At 37.8% G+C, this 18506-nt stretch overlaps 1 protein-coding gene across 7 annotated transcripts in view; it reads left to right on the top strand.

The window, feature by feature from the left end:
• The window catches only part of GTF2I (general transcription factor IIi), a 78415-nt gene that overhangs the window by 21472 nt on the left and 38437 nt on the right, over positions 1-18506 (top strand). For 6 of the 7 annotated variants that reach the window (XM_074845607.1, XM_074845605.1, XM_074845606.1 and 3 more), the window contains 7 exons: positions 4745-4879; positions 5306-5489; positions 5675-5703; positions 6857-6905; positions 7621-7664; positions 9044-9121; positions 15965-16024. In XM_074845607.1, the coding sequence (XP_074701708.1) occupies positions 4745-4879; positions 5306-5489; positions 5675-5703; positions 6857-6905; positions 7621-7664; positions 9044-9121; positions 15965-16024 (579 nt within the window). The remainder of the gene's footprint in view (positions 1-4744; positions 4880-5305; positions 5490-5674; positions 5704-6856; positions 6906-7620; positions 7665-9043; positions 9122-15964; positions 16025-18506) is intronic. The other variant, XM_074845611.1, reaches the window with a different exon arrangement.

Genomic DNA, 18506 nt, shown 5'->3' with positions numbered 1-18506 from the left:
CCTTCAGCCTAACCTTTTGAAATGCAAATAATGTAGTTTTTGAGCTGTCCCATGTTGCATATTTCTCACATATTAATATGTGTTCATTAGCTGAACTCTACATTAAAAGCCAAAATCTGACATGGAAATAATTCTCCTATCTTTTAGCTTTACCTTGTCTTTTGTACTAGTCTTCTTCCTTCTTTTTTCCCCAACTTCCCAGACTGGTAAAAGGGCTTTACATGAAGTGGGTGATGGCCTGCCCTGCGTAGCCATGCCTTCCCTGTGGTCTCCTTTGCAAGCCCTTTTGCATGGTTTTAAGTGTGAATTAATCTGTTTTGCTTAAGTTTTACTGGCTATTTCCCTTGTTTTACAAGGCAGTTTACCCCTCTTCCCAAGTTCTTAAAATGAAAAGAAAAATGCATTTTCTAAACTTCTGTTACACAGTTAGACCCAAGTTATTTTTCAAGAGTTTTATAAGATCACTTTCTGCCTCCCTCCCTCAGGGGTGCTTCCTTTGCTTTCATTGTCGTCTTCTCTGGCTGCATAGATGTGTCGGGGACAGAGACTCTTGCAGGTTGTGTGCCAGCCCGAATGCCTTTTCTTTCCAATACCTTTAGCTTTAGCCATGCCCTGCCTAGCTCAGAGCTCTGTGCTATTTTTCTGGGTTTATTTCAGATTTGGGTAACTGGCCTCTTACAGCCTTATTAGAGCTAGGTTGCTTATTTTGTTTGTCAGAAACCTTTCATGTTCTGTCTCTCCCTGGCCCAATTAAGGGGTATGAAGCTAACAGCTAGTTTAAAAAACTTCCTAGGAAAGTTCAGTCACATTTCAGTGGAGACCACCCATCTTGTTCCCTCAGAGTCACAAACAGAAAATTACTGTAGCTAGCCAACTTTTTGAAATTCCCTGGCTCCTAATTCTGCCTCAGGTGATTTGCTTTGTTTGTGGTTTAAGTGATCCTTTGATAATCATAAAATGATTTTTCTTTAATTTGAGGTTATTGTCCAATTTCCTGAACTGTAAAACTGGATGGCCTTAAACTCACAGGTGAACTGGGTGGATGCACTGTAAAACAAAGTAAAATGCTTTTAGCCACACATGCATTTACTTTCCCTCTTCCATTGCTCAGAGTAATTTTCAGAGTAATTTTCCTTAAGCATAAATGATAAAATATATGTGCATGAGTGCTGGCACAAAATAATCGTTGCCCTTAAGTTGCCTCTCGGAGTGTCTGCGCAGGAGTGACATTCCTACTTTTATAATCACTTCTTGGCTTTCTCTACCTGGGGGATTAAAAACCACCTGATTAAAAACCTTCTGATGTTGTGAGATGCTTTATGTACTGTGTGACTGACAGCTCTTTTGCAAGAGGAGTGTTGAGCTCCATCAGCTTCAGATACTGAATTCTACCAGCTTTTCTCTGTTGTTGTTTGTGTAGCATCTCATCTTCAGGTCACATTTTGAGGAAATTTCAGTTAAGTAAATTGTTTGCTAAAGCTTAATTTTTGTTTCTTCGGTGAGATGTGGACAGTGCTGGGTTTGTCACTTGTCTGCAGCGTGACCTGGCGGGGCGTGCTCTGCTCCGCAGGAGAAACGCAGCCTGCTTCCTCCAAACAGCAGCTTTCCCCTTACCTCCGAGTCAGGTGCTTTGAAGACAGACACGCTTTATAGCCTATTTTGGTTTGCTGCATTCAGACTGTGCTTTACTGGACCTTCAGAATAAGTGTTGTGTAACACTGCTGAGCTGTAACTCTCTTCATCAATTTATAACAGCATCTATTTAAGGCAGGAAGCTATAGTGTCTGCCCATACAGAGGTCAGGGTGTAGCTATCTAATTGCTGCCATGCAACAATAAAAAATTGCCAAATCAAAATTTGATCAAGTATTCCATTTTTTTGTTCTGTCATAAAAATTTTTGTAAGAGGGCTTTTTTTTTTACTTTAAAGCAGCCTATTCATTTTATAGTATATCCATTTTATAAGGGTGGTGACAGCTGGGAGATTCCTCTTCCAGCCAAGTGGTAGGCTGGACTGTCAGACCCAGTCTGCTGCTGATCAGGATGGGTAAGAGGGAAGGGTGTTCTGAATAACCAGAACACCTGGATAGTACAAGAGGATAAGAGACACTCAACCATATGTGGACTCTCAGTGCAAAATGAAGATTGTTAGGAGTTGGTTCATTGTAATCCTGCTGAATCTAGAACAGTTTTTGCAGAGTAACTGGACTAATCCTGCAGTCCCAGCTGTGTAGAACTGTAGTCCCAGCTGTTTTACCATATAACCATTCCTCACCCTTCCTGAGCCATTTACCCTGTAAATACAGGCCCCCATTCCTCTTCCCCACCAGGTCTTGTTCCATATGTCCCAGGCATCCCCTCCCAAATATAGCCTGGATCCCTCTGTGTAATTGTGGCGAGGGCTTCGAGGGAACCTGTAAGTTGTGTAACCTCCAACAAGTGGAGATGTGTCTGTCAGTGCTGCCAGGAGGAGATAAATGGCTCCTAGGTTGTGTAGAGCTCTTATAAATCTTACTGTGTTTGAGACTTGATCTTGCTTGTCAGATTTGATTGAAATTGGTCAACAGATGTGGGAGAGATTAGGAAGGCAGATGCATAACATGATCTTAAGAAAATGGATAAAAATCATTTAATAAAAAACAATAAGGGTTTCTCTTATGGTTAAGAAGGAAATTTTCCATGTCTCTTTGTCTGCTTTTCATTTTAATGGGAAGTGAGCAGTGTCATCATCTTATTTTTGTTTTGCTTATTTTTAGAAAGTGTGGGTATGCTTTTGAGAAGCTACTGTCAGTAAAGGCGTTTTCAGTGAATCAGTCGCTTACGTGGAAAAAAACCCACCCAAAAAGTGACATTGCATGTAGCTATAAATGGAAACTGATGTCTCTTATCCCAGAATCTGCAGGCAAAGCTTATAAGCTGTCATTAATTAAACACCTGTGTTAAAGGTATATAACGGTATATAGGTATAAACAGTATAATGGTATAAAGGTGTATATATATTCCACTTTTGCATTATTTTTTGTGTTATGGAAGGCCCTGTCATATTGCAGAGAAAGTAAAAGTTTCAGGCCTGAAGAGCTGGAGAGCTAAATGTTGTGTGGAGGTGGGTTTCCAGGGCACAAAACAGACATATGATCTGATTCTCTTTTAAATGAAGATACGAGTTTTTAAGATGATAAATATGTTTTCACTAAAAGCATTGCTGCTTCAGCTCATTCCACAACCCATTTGTAATCAGTTGTTCAAACTGATGTTTGTTTTCTTGTATTAGCATAGAATTACAATGCCATCAGTACAGGTAATGCAAATCGCAGTGTTTTGGATTTACCGCTGTGCTTGCTCCCTTGCTTTCTCTTTCATATTGTCCTGGTTTTGGCTGGGATTGAGTTAGTTTTCTTCCTAGTAGCTGATACAGTGCTGTGTTTTGGATTTGGTGTAAGAATAATGTTGGTAACACACGGCTGTGTGGCTCAGTGGCACTTATCCTAAATTAAGGATTTTTTTCAGTTTCCCATGCTCTGCCAGCAAGGAGGGCCACAAGAAGCTGGGAAGGAGCATGGCCAGGACAGCTGACCCCAACTAGCCAGAGAGCTATTTCATACCGTAGAACTTCATGCCCAGTGTATAAACTGGGGGGGGGTGGCTGGGAGGAGTGGATTGCTGCTCGGACTTCGGTCGGGGGGTGGTGAGCCATTACATTGTGCACCACTTGTCTTTTCTGGGGTTTTATTTCTCTCTTTTTGTTATATTCTTTTTCATTACTATTATTATATTTCTATTGTTATTTTAGTTATTAAACTGTTCTTAACCCATGAGTTTTACTTTTTTTTCTGATTCTCCCCATCCTGCTGGGAGCAGGGAGGAGTGAGCGAGTGGCTGCGTGCTGCTCAGTGGCTGCCGTTAAACCACAACACATATGCAGAATATCTCTGGTGTTTTCCCCTATTTTTGCTGGGTAATTCTCAGCAAATCTCTGCAAGAACTGAACGATAAGAAAGGAAGGCTTCCACCTAAAACAATCACTTCCATTTGCTTTTTAATATTGAAAGCGGTGTTATTCCCTTGTGCCTTTTGCAATGACTTTTGCTCAGAGACTAGAACCAGGTGTAGGGCTGAAATCTTCTCTGGTCTGCATGATGATGGCTTGTTTGCAACTCCCATTCTGCAATAAGAGATCTTGTGTACTTAAAATGTCTTTGGAAAGATATAGGAGCTGTTGTGGCAAAAGTCAGATCCCTTCTATAGAAAGTTCAGCTGAGCACATACAGCATAAACAAAGCAGGATATAACATAACCGCTGCGTAAGCATGCATAGCACTAGGGAGCTATGGGACCCTGCACACGGGCATTTTACTTTTTCCCTGGTGACTGTCTTGGTCCTTCTTTTCTTAGCAGTTTTGCATTTTATTTCTCCTGTATCATCCTCTCCTGAGATTAAGAGTGTTTTCTACATCTTCATGCCAAAAAAAGCCTGCTTGGATGTGTCTTAATTCATCACTCCTATACCTCAGAGAGTGGTATTTGCAAAGGTTGTAAGGAGGATATAATAATTTTGGTGTAAATTTAAATTTACTCATTGCTCATGTACACAGATAAGTGCATTTGCTTCTAAGGCAAATAGTTCTTATGATTTTCTGGCAGGAATCCTTCCCAAGTGTCTGTAGTCTAAACTGGAGAGACTAGGTGCTGGGAGTTTTAATAACTTACTATTTTATTTTTGTCTTATTTTTATAAATAACTGCTAGGTGTTACAGAAGAGGAGAAGGCTTCAGAACTGCAGAAAACAAAGACTATGCCATCTGTAAACAGACTGACAGTGGATATTGTGGAACTGGAAGCTCTCAGAAAATCTGTGGAGGACTTTTTCTGCTTTTGCTATGGTGGGTGCTTTAAAGTCTTCTAAACAGCTGTTCTGGATTTCTAAATTTTTATTCCAGTTGGGAGGAAAGTACTGCATGATCTTAGCCTTCCAACCATACTGCGCTTAAGGTGGTAAGTTTAACTTTTAGTAGCCGATTCTAAAAACATAGACATATATTGGATAGTTTTCTTCTTGATGTGTTTTGTGGGATGTGGTTTGAGGTTATTGCACAGCCCATTTAGTTTTCTTTCAAGAAAGCCTCTGTATCTCAGTGCGTTCCAGTGCACGTTAATGCAAGCACTGCTTGGTTTCCTGTAGAGATTTGCATCTGCACCTTGCTTTCGCTCCAGTCCTCTCCAAAGTAAAAAGATTCATGACAAACTCATCCTTTTGCTAACTTGAGCGTTCTTGATCTCAAAACAATCTTTTGGGTTTTTTTTCCTAGGTAAAGCTTTAGGAAAGTCAACAGTGGTACCTGTGCCGTATGAGAAGATTCAGAGGGACCAGTCTGCTGTGGTAGTGCAGGGCCTGCCTGAAGGACTTGCATTTAAACATCCAGCAAATTATGATGTTTCAACACTGAAATGGATTTTGGAAAACAAGTCAGGGATCTCATTTATCATCAAAAGGTTGTTCGCTCTCTGTTGGGCTGGTCTATCTACTTCAATTAAGTACAATTAATTGTAATTTTTAGTTAAATAGATTGCAGCATGTGTCTTTTAAACAGACACTTTTAAAGTGCTTTTTCTTTAATGTAGTAAGTAATGATGTCTTTGCTAAAGCTATGTGTTTTTCTTCCCGTACTTCCACACAGGCCTTTCCTAGAGCCAAAGAAACACCTAGGTAAGTTGTTACTTATTCAGAAACAGATCAGAATTTTAGTTTAACTAGCAATATAGGTACAAGATTTGGTCATGTGGATAAAGTGGCAAACTGTGCAGAAATTCCTAGATTGTGAGTTGCCTTACTTATGGAACTATAACCTTTTCCTTTATGCGTTCTGCCAGGAGCAACTAATTAGAGATAAGATTTGTTCTATTGCATTTTTCATCCTTTTACTGACTTTAAATTTAATGTGAATTGGTTAGTATCCCAGGGAAAGGGGAAGTGAGCTGATGAAGGACCGCATTACATTTTTAGAAGATGCCAAGACTTTGCAGTGCTCTGTGTTCCAATACATAGCTGATTTTGGCATTTACATCTCATTAAAAAAATTGATTTAATCTTCTGAAGTGGCTAGGTGATCTAGTTCCTATGAAAGCCTCTATATATTAAAAAATCTGAGCTAGTGAGCTTTTTAAAACTCCACAAAGATTCACTTCTAGCTTAGAAGAAGTCCCTTCTCCTGTTTCTTTTATGGGATCATGTTGCTTTACTTGCAGAATTAGTGTATGTGAGGATTTATTTTATGAAGAGAAGGAAGCAATCTGCATAGGAATGTAGTCAAAACAGAAAAGTTTCACTTTCTCAGTGAAACAGCCAGAAGTTGATGCTAGATTAGTAAAACTAGAAATGTGTTGCCTGTGCCCAGTAAGAAGACTTAAGAGAGTGGGGAAATTACAGAGATTCTGGTGATATTTGTATTGAAAATGCAATGCAGGTTTTCAGTGTGGTAAATGACATTCTGAAAACATAATCTATTTGTGTCTAGCTGTAATTTAGTACTAAGCAGAATCTCTGTAAAACTGTTTTCTTTTACCAGACTTCAGGTGAATGGTTTGTTTAACTTTGTTTCCCAAGATTTTTACTTAACGTTATGAAAGAGAGCAATGAGAAGCCTGGTGAAATGTACATTTGAAGCCGTTTTATATTGTTGTTGTTTTAGAGATTAATAGATCAGTTTGAGATCTTTCCGTCGTATCTGTGAATACAGAAAATAAAATATGCTTGTAAAATGTGAAAAGGTTTTTGCTTCATGAAACCAGTGTTACATTTTCAATTTGTATTTAAGGTAAATGGAGTACAGGAAATTCAAATATTGTCTTTTAACTTTCAGGAGCTCATATGACAGATCCTTCACATTCAATTCTACCTCCAGGTGGAAGGTGAATTTAAAATAATGTAGTTTTTTTGTATCAACTCTGTATTTTCGTATAGTTTATTTTAACGTGCTTTTTCTGTCCAGCTGACCTTTGGATAATTTTACTTGCCTGGGATTATAAAAAGCATGAAGCTGAATTTTCTCGTTCTTTTGATTATTCTTTGTGGGGAAACTGTTACAAATTAAACAGATGGCAAAGTTTCCCCTCGGTTTAATTAGCCCAATGAGTGTTCTTAATTCACAGTCTGTCAGTCAGGGATAAGTTTGTCGTGTTTTATAATACGGCAGAGATGGGGAACAGATGTAATGTTGCTTCCTTTCCTCTCCTCAATTAGAAAAACTAAAATAATTTTTTTGTTAGCAAATGAAGAGGTTATATCCGGAATAAATCAAAAATTGCTTAATGTGAAAACAGGGATCAGTTTTCTGTGCTTCTGAGTTTGCTTCTCATTAAATGGTAAACATGCTTTGAATATTGTGTATATCCCAAAAATGTAGGGATAGGAGATTCCTGCAATTCCCTTGAGATAAATCAGATAAGTCAAGATGCAGGGTTTTTTACTTTTGTATTCCTAATTGGAAAAAAGTAGTGGGAGATTGATGATTTTTTTTTTTTTTTTTTTTTTTTTATTTGACAACCTGTAAAGCTTGAGGAATTTTCCAGAAATGGGTATTTCTTTCTTATAATGTCAATATGCTTGATTTGTTTATTTTTGTAGCTGTCCTCCTATTCAAGTGAAAACGGAACCAAATGAGGATTCTGGTATGTTGAAGATTTTTCCCTTATTTGAAAAAAAAATGGTCAGTTTCTGTTCAGAAGGCTAAATTTAAACAAAGATAGGAAGCTCCAAGAAAAAGCAGCAAAAAGCCATCATTTGTGAGAAGGAAAAACCTTAAAATTGTCCACTTCCACTTGCAGTTTTTATCAAGTATTGAACCTTAGCCAAATATTTCCATTTCTGGAAGGATGAGATTTATAAAATTTTGTAGACAAAACTAACCTATTTACAAAGACAAATTATTTTAAAGTGGAGAAGAAAATCCTATTTATTTTTTTCTAATTCAAGATCACTTTGTCCCTAATGGGGAGAGAAAAACTTGGTTTATTTGTTAATATTACCAAAATATTGAAAATGACAGAATGTGCATTTCCTAGCTAAAATGGAAATAAATAATAAATAGTAAAATGTGGTATTTAATGTTAAAAAAATGCCCAAGCATTCCTGAGCTCTGCTGTAGGTAGGACATGATCCTGCAAGGCACTGTGATCCCCAGCAGAGCAGTGCTTAAGTTTACACTTTGAGGTAAAGGCATGAATAATCCCATTGAGGCCAATGAGACGACAGGTGTGCTTAGAGGTAAGCTGGTGACTTTCCCTTTTGTTGGGTTGAGCTACACTGCTCAGCATTTTGTATAAGAATTACGTTTCTATATTTATTCCATTTTTTTGCTCCAGTTCTTTGTGCTTCACAACTTTAAACTTGAGGTTTGGGAACTCTTCATGGTTAACGTTTAGCTTAACGTACGCGAAGAGATTACTTGAGCTCTTTGTCGTGTCAGTCCCAGGCTCTTTCCAGTGCTGCTTTCTAGGCATTTTAAGTAATTCTTCTTTTGTCAGAATGTTTTGCAAACATTTTAGGGAATGCTGTGAAGGCTTATGGAGGGGATATTTCACTTAAAGGAAGCAAAGAGCAGTTGAGGACCTTTAGTGTTGCTCCATCAGCAGCACAGTTTGATGCAGACTGTATCTGAACTTGGCTGTACAGAGGAGTGAGCAGGAGGTCTAGAGGTACTCTCAGCACAAGGAGTGATAATTTTTTTTTTCACCTGTGCTAGTGGGCAAAAAGGAAGGAGACCATTTTTTTTAATTCTTCAGATCTGAGATAACATTTGCAAGGATGCCTAGTTTGTAGGTAAGCATTTAATCCTGAATCCCTTCTGACAGTGACGAAACTGAAGCATAAGAAACCAGCAGGTCACTCTGTCACCGTTCTTTTAGCTCAACAATTCTTTAGTGTCTCAGCACCTGAAAATATTTTTTTTTTTGAGACCAGCAAGGATCTTGGTGGATGCTTTGTTTGGGCTTTTTAAGAATCTGGTTATTATTAGTTTCCATATTTGATTCTTCTGTTGCTTCTACAGGAATTTCTTTGGAAATGGCAACAGTAACAGTGAAGGAGGAATCAGATGATCCTGACTATTATCAATATAATATTCCAGGTAATGATACTAACTTTAATATGTGTTTATCTCATGAAAGGGTTGATTAAGTGTGGCTCTCTCTGTGCCTCTTTTTATTTGTTCTTGGTCATTAAATGTGCAATTTCTTAGCTGTGTTAGGATACAACCTTTCCATGCTGACTATCATTTAAGTTATTCTGAAGAATAGCAAAAGAGCTAAAGTACAACTTCAGCGTACCTGTATGTGTGTGTTTGGGCAGAAGGAGGAATTCCAGGAGTCTTTTGAACTGCTTGTTGTGGTTTTTTTTTTCTGAGGGTCCACTGTGCAGACTAATTCCAGTGACCATAACAGCGATGCTCATGATCACTGCTTGAATCTTTTCTTCAGTTTAAAGTTCCAGTGGCTTTTATATCAATTTGTATCAATCACTTTTCTTATATGGAATGACCAATATGTGTCAAAATTGTATTGAAAGGTTTATTTATATAGACAAAGCGTAACAGCATTCATGAGGTCCATGACTAGGGGTCTGTGTATGTTTAAGGTATCTCTCAATTGCTTTGCCTTATCTCTAAGTATCTGGTTAAAACTGCTTGTTAACCTCAGCTGGGAGTGGAAGAAAAGAAATCATTATTTCTGTAGGTTGAAATGAACAGTAATTAAGAACCCATGATTATAAATGGCATGTAAAATAACTAGAACCCTAAATTTGTTATTTCAGCCTGTTTGCATTTGTCATTAGGTTAATTAAGCAATACAAAGGAACACAGGCAAGCTGCCACGCATCTCTGAAGGATAGCTGCATGATCAACAGTGAAGTATAAAACAGCACATCCTTTCGTTTTGTAATATTAGATATTATTGATATAACGTTTTTGTGCATGTTTAGACACAAAGATTCTTGAGATTATTTTCTAATGTGCTTTAATAACTAACTACAGGACTGTAGAATGAACGTTCTTGTACTACTGGCACATCTCAAGTAGTGTATGAGCACTGCTCAGAGAGATCTTAAGCATACAGCATAGCAAAATGTCACCGCTCAAGTTCAGAATTGGAAAGGTGTTAGGATTAGTTTTTTCTTCATATTTTTACATCCCCTAGCCTCAGGGGACAGGGGGGTTTACAGACATGATACGATGTAGTAAAAATAAATATTTTCTTGAAGACAACCTAATCATTTCTTCCAAAGCCAAATCCTGTCATCTTTTTGCTTTTCAGCCCCTTGTGGTTTTGCATAAAAACAGTGTCAGAATTTGGCCAATAGCCCAAAGTATAATGCAATGCCATTTGAAGAGAGTCTGTATTGAAATCGCTTCCTCACAAGATAGTAACCCATTGTACTACAGCATGTTTGTCTGAGCTAAAAAATCCCACTTATACAATATTCTTCCATAGTGAAATCTAAGCAATGTGGATCTGGGTGGCAGAGGGGAATTTCTGTTGTCTTTTACAGAACTCTAAATTTAAGTCTTCTGATGGGTGAAGAGCAATATGTATCTCTTGCAGATAAAATGGTGCTGATTAATAACTCCTCCTTTCACCCCTCCCAGTTGTAGTCCTCCAAACTTGCATTTAAAATGAGATAAAACTGGGTATGTTGGTAGAAGTGATGAGGTGCTGTGAGCTAAAAGATGTTGCTGTGTGAAATCATGTTGCTTTCCCTGGAGCCAAGCAGCTTCCCCTTCATTTCTTAGAGTTGCTACCGCCCATGTTTAAGGCAAAGGTTGTACAAAGTGCAGAGAGGTATGAATTTGAGGCATATCGGGGTTTGTGTGTGCATGATGGTGCTGTGCAGAGAAGTGAACCTTAGAAAAGTACAGTTATCCTGAGGTGTGTTCCTGAGGAGCAACGCTTGGGCAGACTCGCGTCGTCTTTGTAGATCTGTGCTACAAAATAAAATGGCCAGGGTCATCGTACTTGCTAAAAATACCCCACAGCAAAAGTCGGGCTTATCGATTTATGAGAAGAAACAACTTCACTGTTAGAGAACAGGGCTTCCTGAAGAAAAAATTCTACTGGTGAAATTTCATGGTTATTGTTTTTCTCTGAGTGTTTGCTTCCTCTCACAAATCTGTAATGCTGACCAAAGTGCTGTGTGCGAAATTTTCCCATTAATCAAACGGGGAAAATTACACCTGTAGGTGGACGTTCTTTTCATCTCTTATTATCTCGTAGTAGGTTGCAGCGTTTGGATGTTGCCATGAGTTAATACTGAATTACTAAATTTAGAAATCTTTTAGTAGTATGCAGTAAGACGACTGAGAAATAGGGACTTTAGCCATCAAAAACTTCATGTGGGTGTTTTGACAGAGTATTAGGGGCAACTTTTGGTCCGTGAGCACTAGCAGTGTGGCAGTGAGCTTTTTTTTCCCAGTATCCTGGACAAATGTGAAGGTCACTGCAGTGTTAAATGCTTTGGGTAACACCAAAGACAATCTGTTCTGGGAAAAAGGTCCAAATTTTGACTGTTGGTTACATGAGGAAAAGGGCTGGGCAGAGTTCTGTGGGACTAAGTAATGCATACTGAAGCATTCCAGCCATCATAGTTAATATTCCTGCATATACCTTACCTATATGTACCAGTTATTATGGCTCTTATGAAAAGAAACATTAGTTAAAACGCTGTTTCTTAGTTTAGTGGTTGAACTGTGGTTTGTACTCTTAGATTAAGCGTATTACTATACTGTGGGAATAGATCTGCTTCTATGGCTGCTGCAGAGAGACTGGCATTCATTTCTGCCAGAGCTCCAGACCAGCTGGGTGCGTGCGGGGCCTGATCTTAAAGCCAAGTAGCAGCACGTGAGTTCTGTACTGTGCTAATGCAAACGCATCTTTGTGCCTGGAAGTCCTCCTAGCTTCTACACCAGCTTCCTTGCAGTCAGGAGACTGCTCAGCTGATGCATCAATGTACTGGACAGTGGCAGACATGCATCTTGGCTTCTTACTAGAAAGCTGTCCACAAGACCCAGGCTATCTTGAAGGCTTTTAATGGAAGAAATTAGGTCAAAATATCAGTGCCAGAATGAGGACAGTTCTGAATCAATTAACAGAATAGAATTAAAAGCTGTACTTTTTTTAAAAATTTACAAAGAAGCAAGAATACGTTAACAAAATTTCTTGGGGATATGTACCACCTTCAATCCTCTTCAGCGCAGAGTAAAGCAAGGCTTTTTGGAGCCATAGCCCATGCAGAACTCAGTAATTTGCTGACTAAGGACCAAACATTTCCTTAAAGAGGTGTGTTATCCTGTGAATTTTGTGGATACAAGTCTCCAGTTACCACTGACACCTTGAAGTTAAAACCAAGAGAACTGGAAGGAGAAGGAAGAGGCTATATATGTGTCCTGTGAATTGGCTGGTTCAGTTTATAAACCACTGTCTAATGAACTGACTGGTTCAACTGACAAACCACTTAGAAGTGAGTAAAAACTGACTAACATCTATTCTCTTTAAAACACCACGTGGTTGAACAGTGCTATCAGTTTTGGAATTTCTGGAGATGTTAGTGAGACAGTTAAAATATAGGACATTCATCCAAAATTATTAACTTTTTTTTTTCTGCTGGAAAAAAAGCCCAAAATGGGAATGTGAACTGTGCTTTTAGTCTCACTCTGGAACACTGAAAGTCGTTAATGTCTTTTAGTATGTCTCTGACAACAAAATTTTTCTCCTTTGAAGATCTCCCAAAATGCTAGAAGTGATGTCCATTTTTATGGGGCTACAATTGTAAAGCTAGGCTGGCAGTACTCTAGCTTCCATAATGTAAGACTCGGCATGTAGATACTATCTTAAACCACGAAATTTCACAGAGTAACTTGAGAAAACAAGAAAGCACAATGTTGTGCTTCCTAAAGGCATTCTGATATTACCCTGGTAATTACATATTGTTCACGTTGCTACCATCTGTGTAGTGAAAAAAAGACCAGAAAGGTGAGCATCACTGGCGATGCTAATCCATGGGATGATAAATCCATTCCTTCTGCCAAGTGGCACAGGTCTGGCTGTGTAGTATTAGCACATGATCCATTAGAAAGTGAAGCTGAGAGATTTGAACTCTAAGTAAATGGATTGTTGGTGGGTAAGCAGAAGGAATAGCTGTGACTTTCAAGGGAATAACATCTACTCTTTTTAAAGGAATTGTTAGAATGTGAAAAATCACATATTTGTAACAGGCATTTCAGAAGTTTATGATTTAAAGCAATAGCTGTCTTTTACAAAAGTTTCACTTCTATGCAGAATCCCAGCCCAAGTACGTGATTTAGGTGCAGTGGTCTGTTAGGTATTTATCTGCTCATGAAAGACCAAGTTTTAGTCTGAGCGTTACAGAATTTCTAAGTGTCTGTGTTGCGTAGCGGAGTTGGTGACTCCCAGACAACCATACTGCAAGATCTTACTTCTAATGTGTCCTGTGGTTTTAGTAACTAAATCTCCCACCTTTGTGTCCATCCTTCCTCCTGCGTCCTACCAGCTGCAGTGGAATTAAGTTCTCTCTCGAGTTTTCTTTTTTTTCCTTTTTTGATTTCCTCATACTTTTATTCCTAAATAGAACTTCTTCTGATCTGGTGACCACTGTACTTGGTGTTTGCTTTTCTTAGTTATGTGATGTGTGTGTATCTGCCTGTTATGTGCATGAATGCAGTAAAATGGAAATGTATCTGCTTTTGTTAATATCTTCTGGTGGCAGAACTTTCAGAATTCTTTTAAATTTAATTTTTTAGTCTTTACTGAATTAAGCTAGCAGAATACATTGTTTTACACTTTTTACTTTCTGAAACAATTTTTTTCATAGTTTTTTCCTCTGTTAAAGCTTTATAATATGAAAAAAAGCTTCAAGTTTCACAAAATAATCTGTGTGGGTCACTTCTTAAAAATCTGATGGATTTATTACATGTACTGTGGTTTTTATTGACATTAGAGATGAAAGGATTGAATTCTCTCTGCTTAATCCCAAGGGCTGTAAGCCTAGTAAGCGTATCTCTTTACCTAGAGAAATCTTTCTTCGAGTTTGAATGTGTCAGACTCCTCTATTTTTTCCTTTTTTTATTTGTGTCACAGCATGTGTTTGGCATGAAGATAATGCAATATAGAGACTACTGCAGAATATGTAGGTAAAACCTGTCAGGCTTTCTGAATCAAGGAATAAACACAAAAACATGTGTTATCCTTATAATAGGATATTTGCTTATAATGGGATGCATGCTTCTGTGTTGTGAATTATAATAATTACATGTTCAGAAGAGTTCTTGGGAAATGACATACCCATCTGGCTGCATACACTGAATAAGCTTATTTAAATAAAAGCAAGTTTAGTCCACGAAGATGTTTTCCAGAACACCCAGGGAGGCTGTGCTCTATTCCCACTTGCCCATAGTGGTTACAAATCACACTATTCAGGTGAGAATGTCTTCTCATATGGCCTAGAGCACCACCACCAGTGTCACTGACTTCTGACTTGCTCCTTTTCCTCCCCCAGCTTTTTCCTGTCTTTGTTTTATGGTCTCAGCTGTGCCAGTACCACTCTTTCCGGAGCCGTGCTTTGAACCAAATCAGGGAGCCTCTCTGAGTTAAACAGACAAATATTAAAAAAACCCCAAAACACACACACAGAGCACAGAAAAAGTGGGAGGAGCAGATTAAAGTGGCACTTACTGAAATAAGTGCATGTAAAACAAAGAACCTTGTGTACGTTCCTCACTTTAAATCCTGTTGATTTAAAATCCCTTTGAAAGTCTGAGCAATCAAATTAGGCAGAATGATCTCAGATTATCATTATTGTAATGATCATTATTTTCTTTAATCCCTAAATATTAATCTTCTTGAATAACTCATAGTATTAGATACTGTATGTATACTTTCAGTTGACTGAATTACTTAAGAAGTCTGATTGTGACAACGGTCTTTTCTGTATTTTCTTGCTTACTGTGCATATTAAATAGTTTAAAATACTTCACTTATTAGTTAACAATAGGGTTTCTGTTGTGAAACTTAATATTCATTGCTGATACACTTACAAAGCTACCTCTAAACATCCATAATCTCTGGGGAGCTATATGATCTGCAGATTCCCTTTGCAAATGAACACAGAAATTACTTGATCTACACAGAGCAATTAGTCCAAATCCTTCAGCTCCAGTTAGTCCTAGCATGGCATTCCTGTGTGCCACGCATAGGCTAGTTTTATATACCTGTGCTATTTCTGTGGTATAAGTGATCTCGTGCTCAGTGTGAAGCCATTTGTGCTGGAAGCAGTTCACTCTTTTTCCTTTCTCCTCCAGTGTAACTGCAGGAGTGCCAAAGCATTAAGCAGTAGGATTTTAGGGGTGTTAATTTAATCTTTTAAGTGTCGTTTGTGTACTGCTTTCTGCAACAGACTTTTTAAAGCAGTCCGTATTTAGTCATCAAAAGAGCTGTTGTGATGAAAAGCAAACAACCTTGAAATGTCGCAAATGGTTTTAATCTCTCTGAATTTGACTATTTAATGTAGGTAGAAATTTTAAAGTCAAAAAGGACTCCCCAGGAATACAAATTTTAACAAACAGGAAGAAGCTTTAGCTGATTAAAAATTCATTGAAAAAAGGCAGGAACCGTCAACATTTCATGTTTTAAAATTAGTTTATTAACACCAAAAAAATTGAAAACCTGCTATTCTGCATGAGTCTGACTGTTCAGTAGTCCGCACCCTTGCCGTTAGCCTTTCAACAGTTTTATTCTGTTGAACTGGATGAGTACATGGTCTTTCCTATGTTCAACATTACAGAAAGCATGAAATGAGCATATGATATATGAAGTTAAGAGTTAATTGGCAAATTCCTCTATGGACTAGGAAAAATGTGTTTGTTGTGAGATGCAATTTAGAAGCTGTTCTCTTTGTTCCCAAGCAGGCCCTTCTGAAACATCAGAGATGGATGAAAAAATTGCTCTTGCAAAAAGTTACACAGGTAAATCTTTCAGTTGTATTTTTCTCACAGCTGTTTTAGAAATTGATTGTGTGAGTTTTACTTTTCAAGGTTCTGCTTACTTCATTTGAGGTAAGGGTTAGGATATTGGAACTTCAAAAATGAAGATTTCAGTTCCCTTAATTTTCAGGTCTCCAAGCAGGGAGACATATAGAAGGGAATCTCATTTCTTTCTTTTCTAAATTCAAAAAGGAACATCATATTGAGCACTAAAGCACTAGTAATTTGTGCAAGTCATAATGTTCTGCATGAAATTCAGTCTGTTTCATAATTGGTTATGAAGTTTAATAAACTTTTGCTTACGTGTTATGAGTACGACTTGATCATTTCTTTCTTTCAGCTTGTGTGAGGTGAATGGCTATATACAGAATAAAGTATATGGAAAGTCTGTGTTCAGTGGAAGGAGTTCCTTACTGTATATGAACAATGTCTGAAATAAGTTTACTCCAAAATTGTACATTTTTTCAGCTTCTTACAATCTGTATTAAAAATACTGGTTTGTCCATTTGCAAATAGAAGATACTAATCTATATTTCAACCCTTGAATTTCGTTATAATGTCAGAGTGCTCCTGCTGTCATGAATTTAAGATTCAGAAATTGAGCCTTCTGTATGTTGTTCATGTGAACATCATAGTTCTGGATTTTTCATTTACAAAAGTCCTTGTTTTGAATAGTCAATGTTAAAAGTTCCTTTCATCTTTTTATTATGGAATGTTTTTTACTTTATATTTGTCTAAAGGAAGCCACCAGGGTTCCGATTGCAGTGAAGGAACAGATGTGGAAATACCGGTAGAAGGTTAGAGATACGAAATGTTTTTCATGAGAATAATTTAACGTCATTGGATATTTTTTACAGAAATATTTAAAAAGGTGGCACTTTAAGCTGTACATCTTCTCCAACCATTCTCTTTCCACATTTCCACAAGGTTGGCTTTTGGGTTTTTTGTTTTGTTCTGCTTTTAATCTCCCAAATCATGCCACTCTGTGGCTTACTGTAAGTTGTGATGGGAGTCATCATTCTTTTAATCATAAATTGCATTTGTAAGGTGCTTGTCACCCAACATTTAATGCTTTGACATGGTGTTAGAAGTACATCGTTCTGCAGCTAGCTTCATTCTAAGCACCTGACTCTCAAACCTGAGTCGTGAGTATTTTTTGGATGTTAAGGCCAAGTTATGCTAACAGCAATACTCATTCTTGCAGATCCCATTAGTTTTGCTTTGAAGGTAAATATGACCACAGTTAAAGGGTACCATTACATGAAATCTAAAAGCCCTTCTCTTGATAAAGGAGAATAAAGTTCTTTGCTCTTGCTGACTGCATTATTAACTGTACATATTTGAAAAGCAACAATCTAGGTACTTTGTTTTCCTAAGCGTAATGCCCTGAACTTTATGCCTGACCGTGAAGAGAGCCTGAGGAAAGGGAAGTGTGATATGAAATGACCGACGCTCTGACTTTGCTTTGGTTTTGACTATGTAGAATTTTATAGTTACAGATGCTGAGTGCGGCCCTTTGTGTCAGAATATGGTTTTGTTACACACCCTTTTCTCAAATCTGTTCTCCTTTACAAGTTTCTATAAGAGATATGCTGAAAGTTGCACCTTGGTTTTGCTGAATAGAATAAACCTGTTGTGCATGAAGGTCAATATTTATGAAAAGGCCTATAGCCAGTGATTAAAAATTGCAGGTAACAGTCTAACTTAAATTTCATTTGCTGTTTAAATAGGCATACAGCATAGCAGTCTCGTTTAGATTCTGTAAAATGATCCTCTCAAAAATGAGTAAGAAAGAGAAATCGATGACAATGTTTGGGTTTTATGAAGTCTTTGGTGTATATCCTTCTAACCGTTATTAAAGAAATACATATAATAGGCATTTAAAGTTCTTCCAAAACCTTGTCTGAAAGCTACAGCCTGTGATGCAGATTTGCAGAAATGATTGTTTTCTGCAAAGAAAAACATGAGTGTTGCACGAACATATCTTTTGGTGTATATCACTGGGGGTTTTCACTGTTTTTCCCTCCAGTAGCCTTGACATGATGGTGAATAAAGTGGCAAAATTAACATGTGTCTGGAATCTCCCAGATTAACTGTATCTGATGAAGGTGTCTGAGGTCTTAGTGAGATTGGATGAGTGAGGAGCATGGTGTGACTGAAATTCAACAATCAGAAAGTTAAGGTTATGTGCGTCAAAAGAAATTGCTTTGAACTGAATTAAATCATGTTTGAGCAACTGGCGACAGTGCCAGTGAATGACAACATTTAGAACTGTGAAGAAGGCTGCTGCTTAGGAGCTGTGTGAATTTACCTCAGATCAAATGTTAAAAACACCTTTACTTTGGTGTTTAAGCCAGTTGGTGTAATATGACTTAAGAAGAAATGTCCCATCAGGGAGTTTTCTTTCAGACCTTTGTTACCATCTGCTTTGGTATTTTTGCATGTTTCTCTAAATTATGACTAT

This window comes from Strix aluco, chromosome 19 (assembly GCF_031877795.1).
Source record: "Strix aluco isolate bStrAlu1 chromosome 19, bStrAlu1.hap1, whole genome shotgun sequence".
Lineage (NCBI taxonomy): Eukaryota > Metazoa > Chordata > Aves > Strigiformes > Strigidae > Strix > Strix aluco.
Note: the sequence above shows the minus strand (reverse complement) of the source record. Positions and strands in the feature narration are given on the sequence as shown.